Raw genomic sequence first — 22605 nt, 5'->3', positions numbered from 1 at the left:
CTAGACACCGAAAAAGAGGCACCGTGTGATTTTTAGTGTCAGATTTATTCCCTGATCTTGATCACCTCAATATACGTTCAGGTACTTGTTTCACAGTTTACTGGTGTACGCTAGCCTGGATTCTATTATTATTATTATTATTATTATTATTATTATTATTATTATTATTATTATTATTATTATTATTATTATTATTATTATTATTATTACATTAAAGATGGGGTATATAACATGGGGTAGGATAGGTTAGTGGTTTAGGTATCTGGCTTCGAAGCCGGAGGTTGGGAGTTCGATTCTCCACTATGGAAAAGAGCCAGCCTGGGTAGACTTGGGCAAGCTGCGCCATCCTAGAATACCACCAGAAGAAGGGAAAGATAAAGCACTTCTGAGTACTCTCTACCTGGAAAACCCAGAAAAGTCAGAATTGACGTGATAGCACGTGATGATGGTTATGATGATTATTATATAACATGGAGACAGAGGCATGATAGAAGCTGGTTGCTAGTTCCAAATTCCTTTTCTGCACCAAAGTTTCAGTCGTCTTCTGATTACTTGACTGGGGTCTGCCTTTGCAAAACCACCAAAAGTTGCATTCTGTGTGCGAGATTGCAGAATTCAACTGTCCTTGTTGCAGAATTTATTATACCACTTGTTTCCTAACCAAGTGTCCAGATGTTTTTGGATTACCCATCCCAGAATCCTTTCCATTGACCATGCCAGCTGGGGCTTTTGGGGGTTATATTTCAACATGGGCGTAGACCAGTGGTTCCTGGCCTTGGGTAACCCAGGTGCTCTTGGACTGCAACTCCCAGAAATCCCAGCCAGCACAGCTAGTGGTGAAAAGGCTTCTGGGAGTTGCAGTCCAGGAACACATGGGTTATCCAAGGCTGGGATAAATTGGCATAGTCTGTACACAGTATGCTTTCTGTGTGAGCTTTGTAGTAGATTCCTTTAGTCATATCAGAGTGTTGCACAATTTAAAATTGTGGATGTATATGTAATAAAACAAAAAAAAATTAAAAAATTAAAGTGCTAAGATAATTAGACCTTTTATTTTTTTACCAGAAGTGGACTATTTTAACAGCATTCTCTGAGCCATTTGCTAGATCTTCTTTTGTACAGGTGGTGGGGCATCAGTTGCATGCCTATTAAGGGCTGCATGGATTGAATTCCTCCACAGTCCCAGAAAAGTTCTCCTCGATCCAAGTAGCCCTATTTTACTTGATTTCTCTATGATCTTCTGTTATGACTCAATAGGACTTGAGTCATATTTTGCTGTAGTCCCTTCTTACCCTGCTCCATCCATCTTCTGACTTGCTTCTTTTCCCCCTTAACTCTGCCCACCCAAGTTTCCAGCACTCCGAGCTCCCCGGCTCCTCTGCGGAAAACCAGCAGCGCCCTCAGCCTGTTGGAAGCCCAGCAGGTACACTTCCACCGCCGCAGGTTGAGTTCGCGCATGCCAGCGGTGAATTCTCCAGGGGCTGGTGAGGGAGAAGGGCAAGACACACCCCGCCAGCGCTTCCGCCAGCGCCGACTCGGTATGTTGGGAAGTTCCCGCGAAGAAGCTGTGATCACTGCTGTGGAGTGGGAAATCACGAACCAGGAGAAGAGAGGTGAGTAGACTAGAAGAAAGGCAGAAATTCAAGGTTCTCCAGCAGGTGGAGTTCTCTTAGAGGTAGCAGTGTTGTATCTAAGCAATGATGTTTTTCTTTACTTTTTAAGCACTGAGCAGGGATTTGAATCCAGTCCACCTGAGCCATAGTCTATCACTCTATCCACTACTGGGAAGAAAAGGGGAGATAGAAATGTAACAAACAACTGTATCTTTCCTGCTTATCTGAAATACACCTTGATGGTTTTAAGTTGACTGGATAGCTCAGTGGTTTAGCCAGAGGCTGGGAGTTCGATTCCCCCACTGTGCCTCCTGTGAGTGGAGCCAGCCTGGGCAGCCTTGGGCAAGCTGCACAATCCCAGGGCTCCTCCTAGAGGAAAGAAAGGGTCTTCTCTCCCTGGGAAACCCTGAAAAGGGCCGTCATAAGTCAGAACGGACTTGACAGCACATTATTATTAGTAGTAGTAGTACAAACTTGTAATGCCAAGGCATTTTGGAATAACTAAGATCAAAATGGTTCTATTGTTGTTTTTAAGTTGCCATATTTTTTTTTCTTCTAGGGCCCCCACTGGGTGAAGAAGAACAGAATCCAAAGTCTCCCCCGTAACGTTTGGGAAGGATTGTCCCTCTCAGGGCTTCCTACTATGGACTTTTTGTCAACATCGCTTTGCAAAGATGGCGAGGTGTCCTTTCCTTCTTCTCTCCCTCCCTTTCCACACATACCCAGGCTTGATTTTCCGAATTGGCGTCAATCGCGGGTGGACTGCTCCTGATCAGGGAGGCTCTGCTTAGCTCGCATAGCAGCTCACAGCCAAGGGCAGGCTTTCCTTTTGCAAAGTTTGCATCCCTTTTTGATGCCATGGAAACCATGGGCTTGTCACCCCATAACTGATAACACCAAATGAAAAAGTTTGAAGGAATCTTCCTCTCTTCTTTTTAGTGCACCTTAGCTGGGGCATAGCTAAGAAGCAATTATACACGCCCTCGTTCTTTTTACACCGATTTTTCCCCCTGTGGCTACCCCGTACAAAACAGGGAACGGCTTGCAGGCAAACAAACTGCTGTAAAATGTTCGGTTTTTGAACTGGGATGTCTGTAGTGAAGAGTGGGGTCTAATTCGGTGGCCACTTACCCATTCAGAGAAGTGGATCATCATCCTATCTAACCCCAGCCACCCCATTCCTGCCTTCCTTCTGCTCTAAAACAGTGGTTTCCAACCTGGGGGGGGTCCCCCCTGATGTTCTTGGACTACAACTCCCAGAAGCCTTTACCCCTACCTCTGCCAGCCAGGATTTCAGGTTGTTGCAGTCCAAGAACATCTGGATTACCCAAGGTGGGGAACCATCCATCGCTCCAGGTTAAGCCACCATCTCCCAAAGATGGGAGACCTCGTAAAAAAAGTCGCTGGTTTTCCTTGTCCTGCCTTTCGCGGGATTTTGTGAGCAGTACCGTGATTCCAATATTTGTAATAAAAAGTTTATGATTATTTATCAATATAATTGTGGTTTTTTTGGGGGGAAGGGTGGGTCCCCAAAGCAGCAGAAAGACCTGGCCCTGAGTTTGCATGCATGAAACTCCGAACGGGCACTCTGCAGTCGTGTAGACACAGGCGCCTGGCACAGTGCGATGGGCACCAGGGCTTGTTTAGCGCATCGTCCGTTCCACTCTGTTTCTTGTGCATCCGACCAGGGAAGTCCAAAGGCTGATTTATTCATGGCCTAGTGCCCGCTTTTCTCTGTTGCCGGTACAAACACTTATTTCCTGTTTCAAGAATTAGAGACTATAGCAAATTATTTCTAATTACTTTTCTCCTGTATCTATTCCAGCCTGCATGGTGCATGTGTGTATGTGTGTTGCAAGCGGATATACATTTTGCTGAGTGATAAACGACCTCACATCTTTCTTTTTAACTAAATTCTGGTCCAGGGATCACCTCCTGCGATATTTGCGTCTCATCGGTTGCCTTAGCTCTGGATTCGAGGGGCAACGGAGAACTTGGCCACCTGTTGAAGCAGCTTGCAGAACATTTCTTGGCTGCAATGTTTTCACGTCTGCACTGTTTTAGAGAACATTTAATGCTGTTTTGGGTTTTTTTTAAAAATGTATTTAAGCAAGCCAAAACTCAATTAAAATGCTGTTTGATGATGCCTTAAAACAACAGACTGGAATAGTTAACCTTTCTGGGTTTGAAACTCAGTTGCCCCCAAATTTCTGTGAATCGCTGGGTAGGAAAATAACCTAGCAGCTGAGGTCTAGCAAAGATGATCTTGCCTGAAGCTAATTATTAACAAGCAAAGGGAATTGTTGTGAGGAGTTCAGCTCTGTTCAAGTTTAATTGTAGTCTCTTAATAAAGAATAACATACCTTAGGGAAACTTTTGCCTTATTACCTTGGTTTAAGAAAGGACTCTGGATATTTTTAAAATAAGATACTGTCATAATCACACTGCACAATGGGATTAATTTATTTTTTTTCAAATGCTTGTTTTCAAATGCTTGGAATGAGGAGAGTGGCTGTTAAATGGTTTTTTAAAAAAAAACATGCTTGACACACTGTTATAGAAGGGCTCGTATTTCTCCTGTGACTATGAAGTTAAGTCTCTTAAAAGTCCGGTGGTCTTAAAAATCCGGTGGTTTTAAGTGGCTGGCAGAAATGTTCAAGCAGGTTTCGAAACAGATGGGCCAAAATATTGTATCTTGAAATACTTTTAGGAGTAGGTGTATTTGAATGGGTATTACCCTTCCCATCGCATGGGGGGCCCAACCTGTTAGGCCGACTAAGGTGATATGGGTGTGGAGAATCCTGTTGTATCACCGGCAAGGTAAATGAAAATTCAACAGCCAGTTGGATCCACTGGAAGCCAAGGTGGGGGATCTGTTAAATCCTTGGCCTCAGGCAGAAATGTGCCTTGGGAGGCGCATAGATCCACATACTTTGAAAAACCAACAAATGCAACGGGCTTCCTAGGTGGGCTTTTTTTAAATAAAGCATACGGTTTTGGGAGGGGGGGAGAGAATGTGCCATTTGAAAATATGATATATATTTACATTTGGAAACTGAAGGAGATCAACTCAAAGGGGCTCTGTGGCTGTTAACAGGGAGGCATCAAAACTGATCTGCCATTTTCAAGTTGCCCTATTTTTTTTTTCCTCCCAGCCTGTCCATTTTGAAAGGAAGAATTTGGGAGAGGGGTTATCCTAATTCCATCTCCTCTTCTCCACCTCCCGGAGAATCCTCCTCCTGAGATGCTGCCTTTCTATTCTCCTGGTGCAAAGAGCACCCCATTCCACCCATTTATTTATTTACTTATTTAAAATATTTCTACCCCGCCTTTCTCCTCACAAAAAAGGACCCAAGGCGGCTTTCCATCTATATTTAAACCTCGAACCCACGAGGGCTCAAAAAAAAAAAGGCAGTTTCCCTCATGAGGACCAGATGCTGAAGGGAGACAAGGGGCTCCTGGGCATAACCGGAGCTCCTCAGCCACCCCCCCAAAAAATATCCACCCATTTATTTATTTACTTATTTAAAATATTTCTACCCCGCCTTTCTCCTCACAAAAAAGGACCCAAGGCGACTTTCCACATTTAAACTTCGAACCCACGGTTTCCCTCAGGAGGAGCCGACGCTGAAGGGAGGAGACAAGGGGCTCCTGGGCATACCCGGAGCTCCTCAGCCACCCCCCAAAAAAATATCCACTCATTTATTTATTTACTTATTTAAAATATTTCTACCCCGCCTTTCTCCTCACAAAAAAAGGAACCAAGGCGGCTTTTCCATCCACATTTAAGCCTCGAACCCACGGGGCTAAAAAAAAAAAAGGCGGCTTCCCTCATGAAGGGAGACAAGGGGCTCCTCCAGCACCCACCCCCCAACTATCCCCTCAGGTGCCCGGCGCTGCCCAAGGGCGGGACGGCCGGCGACCCCTTTGCCCCTTCTGAGGGCGCGGTGGGTGGATGGGAGCCGAGTCCCCCCCCCCCGCCCGGTTCCCCGCCCAGGGCGTGTGGGTCAGGCCCAGGCGGGGCGAGGGCGCTTGAGCGGGGAAAGGGGGTCGGTCGGTGGGTCGGTCGGTCGCCTGGCCCTCCTCGGGGCGGCCTTTCCCCCCCCGGGGGGATTCTTCCTCCACCCTTCCCGCTCGGGCTCTCGGCTCCTCCGCCGCCGCCTCGCTCCCTTTTTCCGCCGCGCGGGGCTGCTGTCACATTCCTGCCGCTTGAGTCAGGCCTTGGAGGCGGCGGCGGCGGCGGCGGAGGCTGCAACGCGAGCGGCGGCGGCGGCACCAGGAAGCGCCCAGGCCCGCACCATGTAACCGCTTGGCGGCAGGAAGGAAGGAAGGAGAGAAGGAAAGGACGGGCGAGAAAGGAGGGCAAAGGGAGCGCGGGGGGCAGGCCGGCCTGGCCCTCACCATGGGCGACGGCGGGGGCGAGGAGGACACCGTGGAGCTGCCTCTGACCCACGGTACCCTAGCCATCGCGGGCCCCGGGAGGGACGGGGGGCGCCTTTATTTTTTGGGGGGGAGGCTCCGGATGGGGCGCTCCGGGCGCACACCGCCTTTGGAGAGGTCCCCAGGGCGCACCCTCAGGGGGTGGGTTTCGACCTCCGAAGGGGCTTCTTCCAAGGAGGCTGGGCCGGGGGGGGTCTGGGCCGGGGGGGAGGCAGGAAGGGTCCGATCCGGGGACGACGACAAGAGGGACACCCCCTCCCCCGCCAAGTCCCCTTCTCCAAAAGCGCACAGACCGACGCGCACCCCGGGGTGGTGGCCGGGGACACGCCGTGGGGTCTCGGTGGGGAGGGGGGGCATGACCCAGGGGGAAGGGGTGGCGGGAAAGAGCACTCCTGGGGCAGGCGGACTCCCCCCCCCGGCCGATGGGGGGGGGGAGAGGGTGCAAATGGGAGCCAGGTCGGGGTTTGCAACTCGACCCGATCCGGGGAGAAGCGCCCAGAAGCGGCTGGGATTTTTTCTCTCTCTCTTCTCCAAATGCAATGGGGGTATTTGGGGAGTGGGGGAGAGAGAGCTATGGGTCGGAAAGGAAGCAGGGCTTGGAAGAGGGGGAGCTTGGATCGCGTGTGTGGGGGGGTAAACAAGATCGGGAGGGGGCTTAGCCGAGATCCTTTGGGTAAGGCTGAGTGGGAGCGGGGGGTGCTTGGAAAGCGAAACAGGAATTGTGATGGTGGCTATGATTATTTTGCCCCCCTCCCTCTGGGAGTTGCAGGGCCGTTTTGGGTTCCTCGCCCTGATGGGGAGCGGTGGGGTGGAGGGAGGAGAGTATTGGGGAGGAGAATATTGGGGGGGCAGAGTAAGGCGCGCGCACACACACACACACACACACACACACACACACACACACACACACACACACACACACACACATGCACGCGCGCCTGGAAGACACTAGTTGCACGGTCCCTCTGAAAAAAGCCAACTTTGCAAGCCAAAGGGTGGACGTCCCCAAGCGTGGGGGGATGCCCAATCCTTTTTTTATTATTATTTTATTTTTTTGCAAAAAAATATTAAAAATAAATAAAGTCGAAATCCATCGGGCAAAACCGGATCCCGCCTGCGGGATTGCATAGTAATCAAGAGAGAGAGAGAGAGAAAGGGACCTTCCTGTCCCAGCTGAGCAAGGGCTCCGCCTGGCCCAGGATGATTTTTTTTTCCAAAGCGTGCCTTGGCCCCGCCCATCATTTGGCCAAGCCCCGCCCCTCCTGGTGTGGGTGGGTGGGTGGGGGAAGCCGTGGGGAGGGGGTGGAGGGAGCGAGCGCGGCGCTGCGGGGCTGAATCACCCGCCCACCCCGTGCTTGATTGGCAGGTGGGGGCCGTGTATGTGTGTGTGTGGAGGGGAAGCCAGCCTGGAGGCGTGGGCAGGTGGGAGTGTGTGGAGGAGGTAACGTGTGAACGCAGCACCGGGGAAGGAGCTGGGGAGTAAGCTCACCCTCTTCCCCCCCCCCAATAATGACAGCTTTGTAGGAACAAGAAGCACTTAAAAGAAGCCTCTTCAACTGCTGCAGCATCTTTAGCCTCCCTGCGCCTTGGAAAGAGATGATTGTAATTATTAGCAATTATTAGGATGAATAATAGCATGCTTGAGGGGGAGTGTGTGTGTGTGTGTGTGCAAAACCTGACCCAAAACCCACCGGTTCCAACTGTGCCAGCTTGCCTTTTAATGCCAGATGGGATTCTGGTGCGTGCCTGAGAGCGTTTAGGCAGCCGTTAGGCCGTTTTGTCAGAAATGATCAGAGGCATTTTAGAAGAGAAGGATGATTAATAATAATAATAATAATAATAATAATAATAATAATAATAATAATAATAATAATAATAATAATAATAATGATGATGATGATGATGATGATGATGATGATGATGATAATAATAATAATAATAATAATAATAATAATAATAATAATAATAATATTTGATTGAGCTAAGGAGGCGTATATTATTACAAGACAGTGTTTAAAGCTAGACAACAGGGAGTGTGTGCAAATATTTAAAAGGTCAACAAAAGCAACGCTAAAAATCCATTCAAAGCAGAAGAAGGCACCCGAATCCATTTTAAAAACCCTATGGAGGCAGCCAGTCCCTGAGGGAAAGCCTGCCTGAAGAGAAAGGTTCTTGGCCTGCTTGGCGGAGAAGAGCCAAGGTGGGGACCAGCATGGTTTCCAGTGGCAGGGAGTTCCAGAGTCTGGGAGCAGCCACCGAGGAGGCCCAATCCCATGTGTCCTCCCCCAGTTAGCCACGTGGCCACTGTGTTGTTTTTCCTTTCCCACTGTCACTTTGTAGAGTGGTCCGGTGGGCCAGATAGGCGGGGTATAAATTAAATAAATAAATAAATAAATAATATCCTATCCTAATAATATGCTATTAAGTGGATTGAGTTACAGTAGGACTGAGGAATCTGGGGCTGATCCGTTTCAAGCACCCCGCGGATGCCGAAAAACGTGGAAAGAGGGAACGCTTTACCTTGCACGGTCTCTGGCTCCCTCTAGTGACCAGTTCTGGTAAACACACCTTGCAAATACATATAAATATTTGTTTCTGGGTTTTGGTTTTTTTTAGTTTAGTATTTTCAGGCAGCGGAAAAGTGAATCAGTGGATACTGATCCCGCGGATAGAGGGCTCTAATGTAATTAGAAGTGATTTAGCCATCCCATCAGCCTCTGGTCTTGGCAGGCAGCCCTTCCAGAGAGGTACAGGGGAGATTTGAGCCTCCAGTTACTGGCCCTGCAAGCCAGCGACTCATTTTTTTTCTTGATATATATAAAGGCAGAGAAATAATTGCACCCAGGTATCATCCTCTTAGAACCGCCGAGCTAGGAAGTCATTTTTACGATGATACTTTTAATCTAAATAAACCTAAATAAACAAACAAACTTCCATCATACCGAGGGAGGGAGGGAGGGACTGTGGTGGGAAGGGCACAATTTTAAAATAACAAGCAAATTGTGCTCCCAAAAAATATAAAGGGTGTGAACTAAAACCCAGTGGATGTTTGTTTGTTTATTTAAGATATTTTTACCCCGCCTTTCCCCTTGAAAAGTGGTGTAAGCCAGCGGCTGGCTGGCTTACAACACTTAAAAAAAAACCCAAGTATTTAAAGTTGAAAACGATGAGTGCAAATCAGGCGTTGACTCTAAGAGAAGATCCGGAGGTGCGAAGTTGCCCGCCTGGTATGCCCTCTTGCAGGCGGGCATCGCGAGGGTATTTCCAAATGGCCAATTATCCAGCGTGGGCCACCCCCTCGGGCTAAGGAGACCCGTGGGCAAGTCCCGTCCCGTTTCTTCTTGACGTGTCCGGGTTGTGACTCATTGACCGGAAACGGGACCTTCTGCTCCCGGGAACGGCGGGCAAGCAGGTGGAGGAATGAGGTGTGTCGTCAGCAAAAGAGGATGACGTGCCGGGAAGGAAGAGGAAAAGTGGGTCATCATCCTAGGGAGCTTGCTTGTTCCTTATTTCCTCCCTGGGCCCCATTGGGTCAGAAGGATCCCATAACACAACACACACCGCTACAGCAGCCCCACTGACTGCCAGTCTGCTTGGTGGGGAGAGGGGCCTTCTCGGTGGTGGCTCCTAGACTGTGGAACTCCCTCCCACTGGAGGCCAGGCTGGCCCCATCTTGGCTGTCCTTCCGCAAGCAGGCCAAGACCTTTCTCTTCAAGCAGGCTTTCCCTTAGTGTCTCCCTGCCTGAGTGGGGTTTTTTAATGGATGGATGTGCCTTGCTGCTTTGGGTGTATTTTTGACATTGCTATTATTATTATGATTATTTAGTGCTCGATTTCTTTGGCCCTTTTAAGTATTTGTATCATTTCTGTTTTTGGCTGTAGACACGGTCTTCTTTTTAATGATGTAAGCCCTCTTGACTCCTCTTCAAGGAGAAATGGGAGGTAAAAATATTTTAAATAAAAACAAATCGATAAAAAATAAACCATTATTCTATGATTCTACGAAAAATAGGTAGACATTTTGTGGCGGGACAGGTCGGTGGTTTGGGCCGAAAACTAAGTCCGTGGCCAGTGGGTCTATTTTAACCCAACCCTACCCAAAAAAGGGTCACCTTTTTCTAAGAGCAGCCTGGTTTCCTTAAAATAAACATTATTTATTTTGCATTCCTCTAAAGAATTTCTAGGGGTCTCCTTGAGTTCCTCTGGCCTTGCTTCTGAGCTGCTGTGGTTCATTAAAAGCCATTTCAAAACGAAATAAGAATAAAAGAAGCATAAATCATCCCAAGGCTTTTGAATACATTTTGCTAGAAGATGTGTGAAGGTTTAATGGCGTTATGAGCAATTAGGGTAAAATACAGCCTGAATCATTTTCTCGATTAAGCAATAGGGTGGAGCCATGGATCCTCAACTAACGAAGGGGGGGGGGGAAGAGAGATAGATTCCCTAGGGGGAATAAGTAGGGTTTGTCATGAAGTGCGGTTATAAAAACCAAACGGGATTATGAACAGAAGTAGGGTGACATTTTAAAGACCAAAAGAAAATTATTTCAGTGGGTTTTTTTCTTCTTTCAGAAATACAGCTCATTTTATTTTACGGCATATGTTGTAATTTCAATTTTGGTTTTTGGTTTGGGTTTGATTTTGCTTGATTTTGAGTTACACTATTAACACTCATAGTTGTAATTTGACGGGCGTCTTTATTTTGTGTCTTAGTTTTTTTATTGTAGACCCCCCCCCCAAGAGTGGCCTTGTGGCCAGATGGGAAGTATTAGAAGGTCAACAAATACATACATGCATACATATATACATACAGTCCGGTGGATTCACTTGTTTTGCTTTTATTAGTAATTATGCCTGGGAATTAAACTCTTTTGAACTCAGTGGGGTTGACGTTTAAGTTAAACATGGATAGGATTGCCCTGAAAATCCCATTGAAAGCAACGGGAATGTGGCAGGGAATGCGAGCTAGATTGCTAACAGACCAGCGGGACTCTTTTTTTAAAGACACAGAAGGGCGAAAATCTGAGAAAGACCTCCTGAAATGACTTTTTGGGGCTGGGTGTCCCCAAAATGCAATCTTTCCCCCCCCCAGCTTAAACTGTGTACTTTTTGTTCTCTTTTCCTCAACAGCAAACTTGACCGGACATGAGGAAAAAGTGGGTATGGAGAACTTCGAACTGCTGAAAGTCCTCGGGACTGGAGGTGAGCCGGCGCCGGCTGTTCAGGGATGTTTCTTTTTCATTTTTTTCCTCCTCTGGAAAACGCTTTCCGCATGATGTTGCATGCACGACCCCCCCCCTTGGAAGAAATCTCCCAAAGGGCAAGATGCTCAGTGCCCTAAAGCATTAACATGGCAACGAAGATGAAAACAAAAAAATGTTGTGGCATCTTAAAGACTAAGTGCGACACAGTAGGGCTCCCATATCTGAAGGGGATTGGTTCCAAGCCCCAAGTATTTGCATGATTTATTCACCAAAACTGGCCACTAGAGATTTCCATCTTTTGAATGTTTATATGATCAAGATGCAATATCAGAACCAGCCACTAGGTGGAAACAGATAGTATTGCTCTGTACAAGATCTGTGCAATGTGATACTAACACCCAGCACAATGAATTTCTTGTGCAAGCAGACCGATAATAATGCTAGCCTAGCTGATGAAAAGTAATTAGTAACTGAAAGAGTTCCTTTTATAATATAATGCTCTGAGCATCAAGCGGGAACCCCCACCCTTCCCTCTAGCATGTTGTACTGATGAAGTCTGCATTTAGAGGCAGCAGGCTGATTGAATGAGCTAAATGCTACTTCTGTCAGGATTATAGTTCAGAACTTTTAGTTTCAGGATTATATATACCTGTATGCCCTACCTTTGGAGGCTATTCTAACACGGATATTAGGATCATTTTAGCACATTAAAACCCTTGGCCTGTGCACATTTTAGTATTGTGGTTTTAATATTTTATCTTTATATGTTTTAGATTATTTTCAAGAATTTTATGTTTTTACATTGTTTTATACAACTCTGTAACCCATCGTGAGATCTTGCTATCTAGGGTGGGCTATAAATGTTTTAAACAAGATACAGTACAAGAGATGCAATATCAGAATTGACCACTAGGTGGAAACAAATAGTAGTAGTAGGCATCCTTCAGTCTCAAGAGATTATGGTATCGTGCTCTGCATGGAGGACTTGGAACAGCGTCTAGTGTGGCTGAGAAGGCCAATTCGAGAGTGACTAACCCTTCCACACTGAAGACAAATACAATCTCTTCCCTGTCCAGCTCCCTGATTTTGCTGCTTTTGGGACTGCTTCTTTGCCTCGGCCTGCTGGACAAGGGTCTCTTCAAATTGGGAGAGGCCGTGATGCACCACCTGCCTCCAGGCTGAATGCTCAGATGTCAGGGTTTCCCATCTGTTGAGGTCCATTCCTAAGGCCTTCAGATCCTGCTTGCAGATCTCCTTGTATCGCAGCTGTGGTCTCCCTCTGGGGCGATTTCCCCACACTAATTCTCCATACAGGAGGTCTGTATGGCGATCCATACAGGTGGAAACAAATAGTATTTCCTTATCTATATTTCTGTATTCCTCTTGGCAAGATCTATGCCATGTGTTACTAATACACAGCAAAATACTTATGTATTACTTGGGTTATATATATATTTAAAATGCATATATATTCCATCCGCTAGGCAAAAGTGGGGTATAAGATAATACCGACCAATATAGCAAATGGCATGCACGGCCATACACGCAAGTCCATCCCACTTAAAATCAGTTGAATTGTTTTGCAAAACAGTCGTAGATTAAATAATGAACAATTTTCCAGCCCTTTTGTGATACCCCAGAAGGCTACCTCGCTCTTCCTAATGATAGGGCCAGCCCTGAATATGTAAGTTCAATAGTTTTCCCAACCGACAGTGAGAAGGGGCAGAGAGAGAGAGACTACAGATATGGCAGATAGGTGGATTAAAGTTGGAAATAGCAGAAGGCTGGGGCCTGCAGAGTCCCCCGTGGGGCAAAATCTTAAACCCGCCTGTCTTGTCAACCCTAGCTTACGGCAAGGTGTTTCTGGTGCGGAAGCTCAGCGGCCACGATAAGAACAAGCTATATGCCATGAAGGTGCTGCGCAAAGCTGCAATTGTCGCCAAGGCCAAGACAACCGAGCACACGCGCACGGAGCGGACGGTGTTGGAACATGTGCGCCAGTCGCCCTTCCTGGTGACCCTTCACTACGCCTTCCAGACAGACTCTAAACTCCATCTTATCCTAGGTAAGAGAGACCCCCGCCGGGAAATGTGCGGAGGACACACAGAAATGGAGAGAAAGATTAGAATCGGAAATTGGTCCGCTTCCTGAATGTTGGTTTTTATTTTGTTAAATAAGTTTAATCCATTTTTGTGACCTTCCAGAGATGGTAGGAATACGACTCCCATGATCCCCAACCTTTGGCCACGCTGGCAGCAGTTTATGGGGATTTTTGCTCAGCAAAATTAGAAAGATTACGAGTTCTTCAACCCTGTCTAATTTACAGTAGGACCCCTGTATCTGTAGGGAATTGGTTCCAAGCCCCCCTCCCCATGGATGCTGAAAACTATGGATAATAGTGAACGCTATGCGTAGTGTAGTAAAAGAAAAAAAAATCCAGAAAAATATCTTTTCACCATGTATTACATAAGTGGCCACTAGAGGGAGCCAGAGGTCATGCTAGGTGCTCTTAATAAGATGATATAGTGTGGTCTCTGGCTCCCTCTAATAATGGCCAGTTCTGGTAAATACATTATTAAATTATGTATTTCTAGGGGGTTTTCTATTAATTTTTTAATATTTTCAGAGGGCAGATAAGTGAAACTACAGATATCGATCCCATGAGTATGGAGGTCCTACTGTATTTTAAACAGGTATACTTTGATTCGTGGGAGTACAGGAGGGTTTGTGGCCCTCCAAGAGTGGACGGGTGGGGTCCCCGGGGATAGTTTTGGAGCAGCCCACTCCTAATAGATAAAGACTTCAGAGGATATGGGTCACAGATCCTATGAGGAGTGTAAACATCAGCATTCATGAACCATATCAACCATGATAATTATGGAGAGGAACTGGTTTGAATTAATTTTGTTTCTCTTTAGAAAAAAGGTTAGAGAGAGCTTCCCATAGGCCAAAATCCTTCTAATTACATCCACAAGGGTAATACCTATAAGGGAGATGAATTCCCTCAAAAGTTAAGAAATCACGGTAGACATTATCTGTTGCATACCGAATCGCACGATGTAGAAAGTCAGTCGCATTGCTGCGGTGATTCTTTAACTTGAGGCAATTTGCTGAGCAAGCAGGCATAAAATCCTTCCAGGGTTGCATTGTTTTCATGACGGAGTCTCCTGGGAAGTAGCACAGCAGAAAGCCTGATCTAGTGTCAAACACTATATGTTCCTAAGCCTTTTCTGTGTGGCATTGAGGACTAGAATCTTGCATTCAGGAAACATTGTTTTGCCTTCTAGGCTCATTGACCAGAACTTTGGAAACAGGAAATTCCCTCAACAGGGAAGGAGATAACAAGAAAATTGTTCCTGCTCATTATGGGAACTCCGTTTGATCTTGGTGTAACCCGGGGGGGTGGAGTCAGCAAAGTGGCCCACCCCAGGTGCAAACCCAGGGAGGAACTGTGTAAAAAAGTGAACCTGGAAGGGAACTTTTAGAAGTGGATTTTGGAACGGCCTGGTTATATCTGAGGAGCAGATCTCTTGAACGAATCCTCTCCTGTGTCTCTCTTCTTTCCCAGACTATGTGAGTGGCGGGGAGCTGTTCACCCACCTGTACCAACGGGACCACTTCTCTGAGGAGGAGGTGCGGTTTTATAGCGGAGAGATCATTTTGGCTCTCGAGCACCTGCACAAGGTGAGACGGTGGGAAGAGAACGGGCAGTGCAAACTCTACAAACTGCAAGGAAGGAAGCCATGGAGTGGGGAGATTCCCCTTCCCCAAGCTCAGGAATAGGGCGTGGACCCGTCCAGGACCCAGTGTCTTCTGTTAAAAGGACCGGTTTGCAAATCAGGCAGTTCTCACCGCACCGCTGGCTGCTGTTTGCATCAGGATGGCAGGAATCCTTTGGATGCAAATAGCAGCTGTCGATCTTGAACACATAGTTCGTGTCTGGATTTGGAAGCTAAGCAAGGTCAGGTCTAGTTGGTTCTTGGAGGGGAGATCATCAGGGAATATCAGGGAGATCCAATCGGGACAGAATCCTGTTGGAAGCTGTGGACTGCTGTCGCTGCCAGTCAGAGTTGGGAGTTTGTGGGGTAGATGGAACAAGGGTTGAATTCCGTATAAGACAGCTCCCTATATTTCAGATCAGATCAGGAGCAGTGGGTTAATCTGGCTTTCCCCATGCTGTGAATTCAGTCCAGATCTGTAACTTTTTTTTTTTTGAAAAGTAACTTTCCTTCTCACGCTTTTTTTGGGGGGCCTTTTAGCCTATGGAACTCCCTGCCTCATGGGGCTTACCCTTCTTGGCGGTCCTTCCACCAGCAGGTGAAACACTACCTTTTCATGTGGGTTTTTCACCTCCGAATGCCCTTTGGGTTGCATTTTTTAATAAAGGGAAGCAGGATATAATGGTGATGATGATGATGATGATCTCAGAACTGCAGAGCTGGAAGGGACCCTCTGGATCATTGAGGAGGCACCGGGGGGGGGGGAATCAAACTCCTAACCTCTGGCTCCGCAGCCAGAAACCTAAACCACTGAGCTATTCAGCAATTCGTCGTCATCAGTATATTATTATCAGGTACAGTGGTGCCTCACACAACGATGTTAATTGGTTCCAAAAAAATCAACGTTGTGTGAAACATCGTTCTGTGAAACACCATTTCCCATAGGAATGCATTGAAAACCGGTTAATCCGTTCCAATTGGAACGGATTGCCATCGTTCAGTGAAAATCCCCATAGGAAACATCGTTGAGTGAAACAATGTTTCCTATATTGGAATGTATTGAAGCCGACTCAATACATTTCAATGCCTTTGCGAAGTCCTTTTTCGCTCCTGTAAAAGTGTCTTACAATGTTTGGAAGCTGTTTTAAATGATTGCAATGGTTAGTCCACCTCCTGAAATCTATGCAAACTGATTTTGGTGTTGTTCTGACACTTCGTTAATTTATGATGATTTTTTGTTTTTTCCATTGGAAACCATTAGACAGACCATCCAATGGTTTCCAATGGAGAAAATTCAAAAAATCATCATAAATTAACGAAGTGTCAGAACAACACCAAAATCAGTTTGCATAGGTTTCAGGAGGTGGACTAACCATTGCAATCATTTAAAACAGCGTCCAAACATTGTAAGACACTTTTACAGGAGCGAAAAGGGAGATTGTTGTGTGAAAATCCCCCATAGGAAACATCGCTGTATGAGGCAGCAGATTTATCAGAAAAAGGCATCGTTGTGTGAATTCATCGTTGTGTGAGGCACTCGTTGTGCGAGGCACCACTGTATTTTTAAATCAGGTTAATTTTTTCAAGGAATGATGTTTTAACACTCTTCTGGTTTAATCGTGTTTTAATGTTAATGTCTTTATTTCTTGTGGTTTTAAATATATGGGGTTCTTTTTAATTGCTTTACACTGTCTCGTATCACTTGATTGAGGGAAAGGCAGGATGCAAATTAAATAAATAAATAAATAAATACAATTGAATAAATTAAATAAATTAAACAAAATAATCTGTTGCATGGAGTTAGCCATTCTTCAGCCACTTTTTTGGTGTGTTACTTTTTTTTTTTAAAAGAAAACATCCATGGAATTCCCAACAGTGACGATCTTGCTAAACCGAGTCATTTGTAATCCCTGCTTTGTAGCATCTGAGCTCTGGATTGGTGCTTATGCGGGCAGAGCATCTTAGCGCGTGGCTCGTAAGGTACAGGAGATAATTAGCTCTGCCCATCATTTTAGGTGAAATAAGGCCAAAGTCTTGCAGCAGGAAAAGAGGAATTGCCAAATATGAGATGGACGGACGCTCTGAAGGAAGCCACAGGATTGAGTTTGCAGGAGTTGAGCAGGGGCTGTTGAGGACCAGACTGTTTTGGAGATCACGCATTCATAGGCGACACTAGACTTGACGGCGCTTAGCAACACCATAATAACAGCACAAGTTTGGAAAAAAATTGCTTTTTCGGGATGACAGTTTCACAGCATCCTCTGGGGACATTAACGTGAGAACTGGCTGTTTTGGGAAGAAAAAAGTAGAGAGAAAGCCCAGGTTTGTGGGGAGATCGACTGAACGGGAACACGGAGGCTTGGATCTTACCCTAAAATCTGGAATTTCTTGCCCTTAGCTTGGCATCATCTATCGGGATGTGAAGCTGGAGAACATCTTGCTGGACAGCGAAGGCCACGTGGTGCTCACGGACTTTGGGCTGAGCAAAGAGTTTGTGACCGAGGATGTGAGTCTCGGGGTCCTCCTGGGGGGGACCCCCTTCCTGCGTCGCCTTCCTCCTAAATGTTGCATTGGTCGTTCGCTGTAGATTGTGCTGAGGATTTTTGGGAAAGGCTGAACTGCGTTTTTTTCAGAATCCCGGCTTAGCATTCGTGAGGAAGTCCACTTCTTCCTCTTAGCAGGGATGATGGGCGCTTGAACTGCGGGACTCGATCTCAAGTCGGATTTGAGTCGTACCAGTGACTTGACTTTCTCTCCCCCCAATACTCAGATTCGAATCACGACTCGGAACCCACCCACCCTTCCCTTTTTTTTTCCAGGGGGAGAAGCTTGTTTTGAATAGGAAGTCGGACTTGGGGCTTGAGATTCAGGACTTGGTGCCGGAGACTCGAACTCGGGACTTGGACTCAGTCTTGGGTCTCAAACCTAAAGATTTACCAACATTTGTGCTTGTTAGCTTCTCCGGAAGGAGAAATGGGCCATGATTCTTCAGTTGTCTCCACCCTAGGGGGAACTCAGGAATTCAGGGATGATGTGTTTTATACTTTAGGGCCAGGATTTCTGGGAGTTGTAGTCTAAGAACATCTGGAGACCCAAGCGTGGGAACCGCTGGCCTAGTGGAATCTGCACAGGGTTTTGTCCCCTGCTTGTAAAGCTGCTGTTTTAAGGCACTAGAAAAAGAACAGGTTCAAAAGGGGGACATCCTAAGATATTGTGGCTTGCACGTGTTCTCCCTCTCTCTCTTTCTCCCTCTCTTCACTTTTCTGTTCCTCCCCCTGCAGACGGAACGGACCTTCTCCTTTTGTGGCACGATCGAATACATGGCCCCGGAGATTGTACGGAGCAAAAGCGGACACGGAAAGGTGAGGGGTGGGTTCTGGGGTGGACGAGGGGGCGGTTGAACTGGATGGCATGGGATGAGATTTGCATACTAGCTCATTAGTGCATGAACTCTGGGCCGTTTACAAATTAAAATTTACAAATCATGAAGACCTCACATGGTAATAGTAAAGGGAGGTTGGGCGGGAGGGGGGAGCTGATGACAGAAGGAAGGAAGGAAGGAAGGAAGGAAGGAAGGAAGGAAGGAAAGAGCTAATGATGGATAGAAGGAAGGAAGGAAGGAAGGAAGGAAGGAAGGAAGGAAGGAAGGAAGGAAGGAAGGAAAGAGCTAATGATGGATAGAAAGAAGGAAGGAAGGAAGGAAGGGAAGGGAAGGAAGGAGGGAAGGAAGGAAGGAAGGAAGGAAGGGAAGGGAAGGGAAGGGAAGGAAGGAGCTGCCATTAATAGTATCAATAGTTATACTGTATTATGTTGCTTTTCTGCCCTGCCTCTCCACTGCTAGGCAGCGGGTCATGGATTTTTAAGATCAATTTACTTTTTTAAAAGAAGCGAACTCAACCATGAAGCCATTACAATCAAATCAAAAGACGTATGGAAAAAGGAAAGATTTGGTTGGGCATTAAATCACGGATAGCGAGTAGGTTGACTGGAATCTGCTAGTGAATACAGTGGTGCCTCGCTAGACAGTTACCCCACATGACAGTTTATTTGCTAGACATTGACATTTTGCGATCGCTATAGTGATTCGCAAAACAGTGATTCCTATGGGGGAATTTCGCTGGATAATGTTTGATCCCTGCTTCGCAAACTGATTTTCGCTAGACGATTTGCTTTTCGCTAGACAATTATTTCGCTAAACAGCGATTTCAGTGGAACAGATTATCATTGTCTAGCAAGGCACCACTGTATTGAACTAATTTGGAGAAGATGAAATTGCCCCATTTCAGCCACGTTATGTATAAACCTGTGGCCTAACGATTGTCCCTCGTGAATCTTAAGGAAGTGAATTAGGAGCCCTACTACCTCACACTGAGGGACGTCTCTTTTAGTTTTGTTTTTCTCACGCGTTGAAACAGACGCAGCACGGATACCTCTTCGAAATGAACGCCCCCCCCCCCAGGGACCCAGACGTGGATCTTCCCAAATCCCCCACCCCACTCTTACCAGTACACTCCACTGAGGAGGTGGGATGGGTTTCGTGAGCCCGGGAAAACACCCTGGTGTTCCTTTGTGTCTCCCCTTCCCCTTCCGCACAGGGAAGGACTCCTGTTGAGTCTCCATTTAAGGGGCCTCAAAATTGGCTGGATAGCTCAGAGGTTTAGATCTCTGGCTGCGGAGGTGGGGAGTTCGAATCCCCGCTGGGCCTCCTGAGAGTAGAGCCAGCCCGTGTAGCCTTGGGCAAGCTGCACCGTCCCAAGAAGGTTGCCCGGGAAGACTCCTAGGCGGGACTCCCTTCTCCCCCCGGTCCCTCTCTGTTTGCAAGGTCAGTCCTGGCCTTTTGGGAGAGTAGCACTGTTCGCACTCAAGCCTGGGCCGACTCATGCTCCTGTGTTTCTCTGCGGGGGCAGCGTGTGAGACGCTTCCTCTTCCCGACTTGGTAAAACTGATTTCTGCATCCCACAAAACTGTAAAAACGGGCTTGTTTCATTTCCCTCTGTCTTGTCTTGCAAATTTATTTCGGTTGGTTTTCCACCCACTTCCTCACTTTTGTCCTGCTGGCTCCGTCTTAGACCACCAGCGGCTCGTAATGCCAGGTGAGCGACATGTTGACTATTTTGGATTTTGAGCCACCCCAAAGTACAGTATTAAACGGCTTCTTTAATATATTATTATATGTTTTAACTTATAGGTAAACTGTCCAGAATACCGCATGGCATTAATGGGGCAGTGTATCCTTTTAAGAAATAAATACAGTGGTGCCTCACTAGACGATGATAATCTGTTCCACTGAAATCGCTGTTTAGCAAAATCATCGTCTAGCGAAAAGCATTTCCCCATTGGAATGCATTGAAACCTGTTTAATGTGTTCCAATGGCAAAGAATCGTCGTTGTCTAGCGAAGATCGGCCATAGGAAAGCCGCTTTGCGAACCACCGATCAGCTGTTTAAATCACTGTCTTGTGAAGCTTAGGTCCCGAAAACACCCGTTTTGCGAGTGCGGAGGGAGCTGTCCAAATCGTTGTCTAGCAAAAATCAGTTTGCGAAGCAGGGACCAAACATTGTCCAGCAAAATTCCCCCATAGGAATCACTGTTTTGCAAATTGCTATAGTGATTGCAAAAAGCCAATGTCTAGCGAAAAAACTGTCATGCGGGGTAACTGTCTAGCGAGGCACCACTGTGGTCCAAGAATGCTTGCAGTTGTAAGTTGGAGGGCCAGTAAACTAGGGTGTGGCAACCGGACACCAAGAGGTGAATCTGTAGCGGAGCATTAGAAAAATAATCAGCAACCCCTGGCAGCCCTCTTCACTACCCCTTTTTGAAAGCATAAACTTTCTCTTTCTTTGTGGGGGGGTGCATTCCGTTTTCCTCCTCTTTTTTCCATGGGGGCCTCTGCCCATTCACTGGAAAAGACGACAATGCTGGGGGAAAACATTGTAGGAGGAAAAGAGGAAGGCCCAATGTGAGATGGTTTGACTCCCTACGACCTTAAGTTTGTGAAAGCTGAGCAGAGAGGACATTTTGGAGATCACTCATTCTTAGTGAGTTATCTCTGCTTTATACTGTACTTGGTGGCATATAATGGCAACACTCTGCCCATAACGCAGGATGGCGTGGGTAGAAGATAGTGCCACCTGCTCTGGGTTCCAAAATGGCTAATTATGGCTCCAGTAAGTTGGAAGAATCAATAAGACACACGGTCAGGCGTGTAGATCTGGAGTTCCCAGATGTTCCTGGACTTCAACTCCCAGAAGTCTTTTCACCACTCGTGGTGCTGGCCAGGATTCCTGGGAGTTGTAGTTCAAGAACACCTGGAGACCCAAAGTTGGGAACCAGTGATTCAGTGGCACCTCTAAGCTATAAAGAAGGGGCTGGACGGCAACGTCAGGCGAGGCAAGGCTCAGAAATTCAAGTGGTTTCCGAGAGAGAAAGAGAGGGAAAAGGAGAATTTGAAAAATGGCGCTTTGTGCTTTTTTATTTTTTATAGTCTGTGGACTGGTGGAGTTTGGGGATCCTGATGTTTGAGCTGCTGACCGGCGCGTCCCCCTTCACGCTGGAGGGCGAGAAGAACTCGCAGGCTGAGGTGTCCAGGTGAGAGTGGCACATGGGCCAGAGGGAGGAGAAGGAGGGGAGGGAGGCTGGGGGCGATGGAGGGCGAAGGCTGGAGGGTGGGCTGACCGGAGGGTCGAGGCTCGAAGGGGTCAGCGCCTGGCAGGTTGGCACGAGCCGCCAAGGGTCTTCCCTGGAGATTCAGGGGCCCGCGGGCATTGAGATCAATGAGAGGTTGGAGGGCTGCCCGTCGTGACGGCTCCGTGTCTGGGTTCTAGGCGGATCCTGAAGTGCAACCCTCCGTTCCCGTCCGTCATCGGCCCCGTGGCCCGCGACCTGCTGCAGAAGCTCTTGTGCAAGGATCCCAAGAAACGTCTTGGATCGGGGCCCACGGGAGCCCAGGAGATCAAAGACCACCCCTTCTTCACGGTGAGGTCTGGCGTCCTTCTTTCCCGGGTGCAGAAGGTGGCCGGAGTGCGCCAGGATGGCCGACCTGCTGCCCCCTCGGGGGGGGGTGTCTTCTTTCCACACACACACACTGCCTCTTAAACCGGATTTACCCCCCCTTTAGTCTAACACAAAACATTCCCGTCTAAATGGGTTGGATTACAACACCCACCCATTGGTTGTAGTGGAAGTCAAGATTTGGGGAAGTTGTGGCTGCCGCGTGGTTTCAGACTCGTCGCTTCCTTGAGCGGTAGGAAGTTCCCAGAAGCAGTTTTTAAAATTATTATTTTTTTCAAAATGAGGCCTGGTTTATTTTATTTTGGAAGAAGAAAGCCCTGGAAACGTACAGGATGTTTTTTGGAAGTTGAGGGTTGATGCCTGCCTGCTGACGGAGAATGAAACTGAGAAAATCGGTGACAGTTCTTCCCTTATTTGTTCTGTTCCCGTCTGAGCTGAAGGGCATTTTCAGAAGAAGGTCCACGGTCTTGGTTTTTTGGACCCACAACAGCCTTGGCTTGAGTTTAGCGCTCCTCTCCGGGCTAGCAAAAAACAACAACCCTGTACTCTGACGTCCAGAAATACTAATTGCCCATCCTGTGGGATTCCTGGGGTCGTGCCATGGAGAGAGTGACGGACT

General features: G+C 47.1%; 2 protein-coding genes across 3 annotated transcripts in view; both read left to right on the top strand.

Moving 5' to 3' along the window:
• Positions 1-3100, top strand: part of CCDC88B (coiled-coil and HOOK domain protein 88B) — a 41944-nt gene extending 38844 nt beyond the window's left edge. For both annotated transcript variants that reach the window (XM_078381942.1, XM_078381941.1), the window contains 2 exons: positions 1350-1613; positions 2173-3100. In XM_078381942.1, the coding sequence (XP_078238068.1) occupies positions 1350-1613; positions 2173-2219 (311 nt within the window). In that variant the 3' untranslated portion in view covers positions 2220-3100. The remainder of the gene's footprint in view (positions 1-1349; positions 1614-2172) is intronic.
• Positions 3101-5612: 2512 nt separating this feature from the next.
• RPS6KA4 (ribosomal protein S6 kinase A4) overlaps positions 5613-22605 on the top strand; it is a 32066-nt gene continuing 15073 nt past the window's right edge. The window contains exons 1-8 of the mRNA XM_072984131.2: positions 5613-6067; positions 11183-11254; positions 13103-13321; positions 14825-14940; positions 17374-17481; positions 18257-18337; positions 21460-21563; positions 21800-21950. Of these exons, the coding sequence (XP_072840232.2) occupies positions 6016-6067; positions 11183-11254; positions 13103-13321; positions 14825-14940; positions 17374-17481; positions 18257-18337; positions 21460-21563; positions 21800-21950 (903 nt within the window). The 5' untranslated portion in view covers positions 5613-6015. The remainder of the gene's footprint in view (positions 6068-11182; positions 11255-13102; positions 13322-14824; positions 14941-17373; positions 17482-18256; positions 18338-21459; positions 21564-21799; positions 21951-22605) is intronic.

Source organism: Pogona vitticeps, chromosome 15, assembly GCF_051106095.1.
Source record: "Pogona vitticeps strain Pit_001003342236 chromosome 15, PviZW2.1, whole genome shotgun sequence".
Lineage (NCBI taxonomy): Eukaryota > Metazoa > Chordata > Lepidosauria > Squamata > Agamidae > Pogona > Pogona vitticeps.
This window is presented reverse-complemented; position numbering and strand designations above follow the sequence as displayed.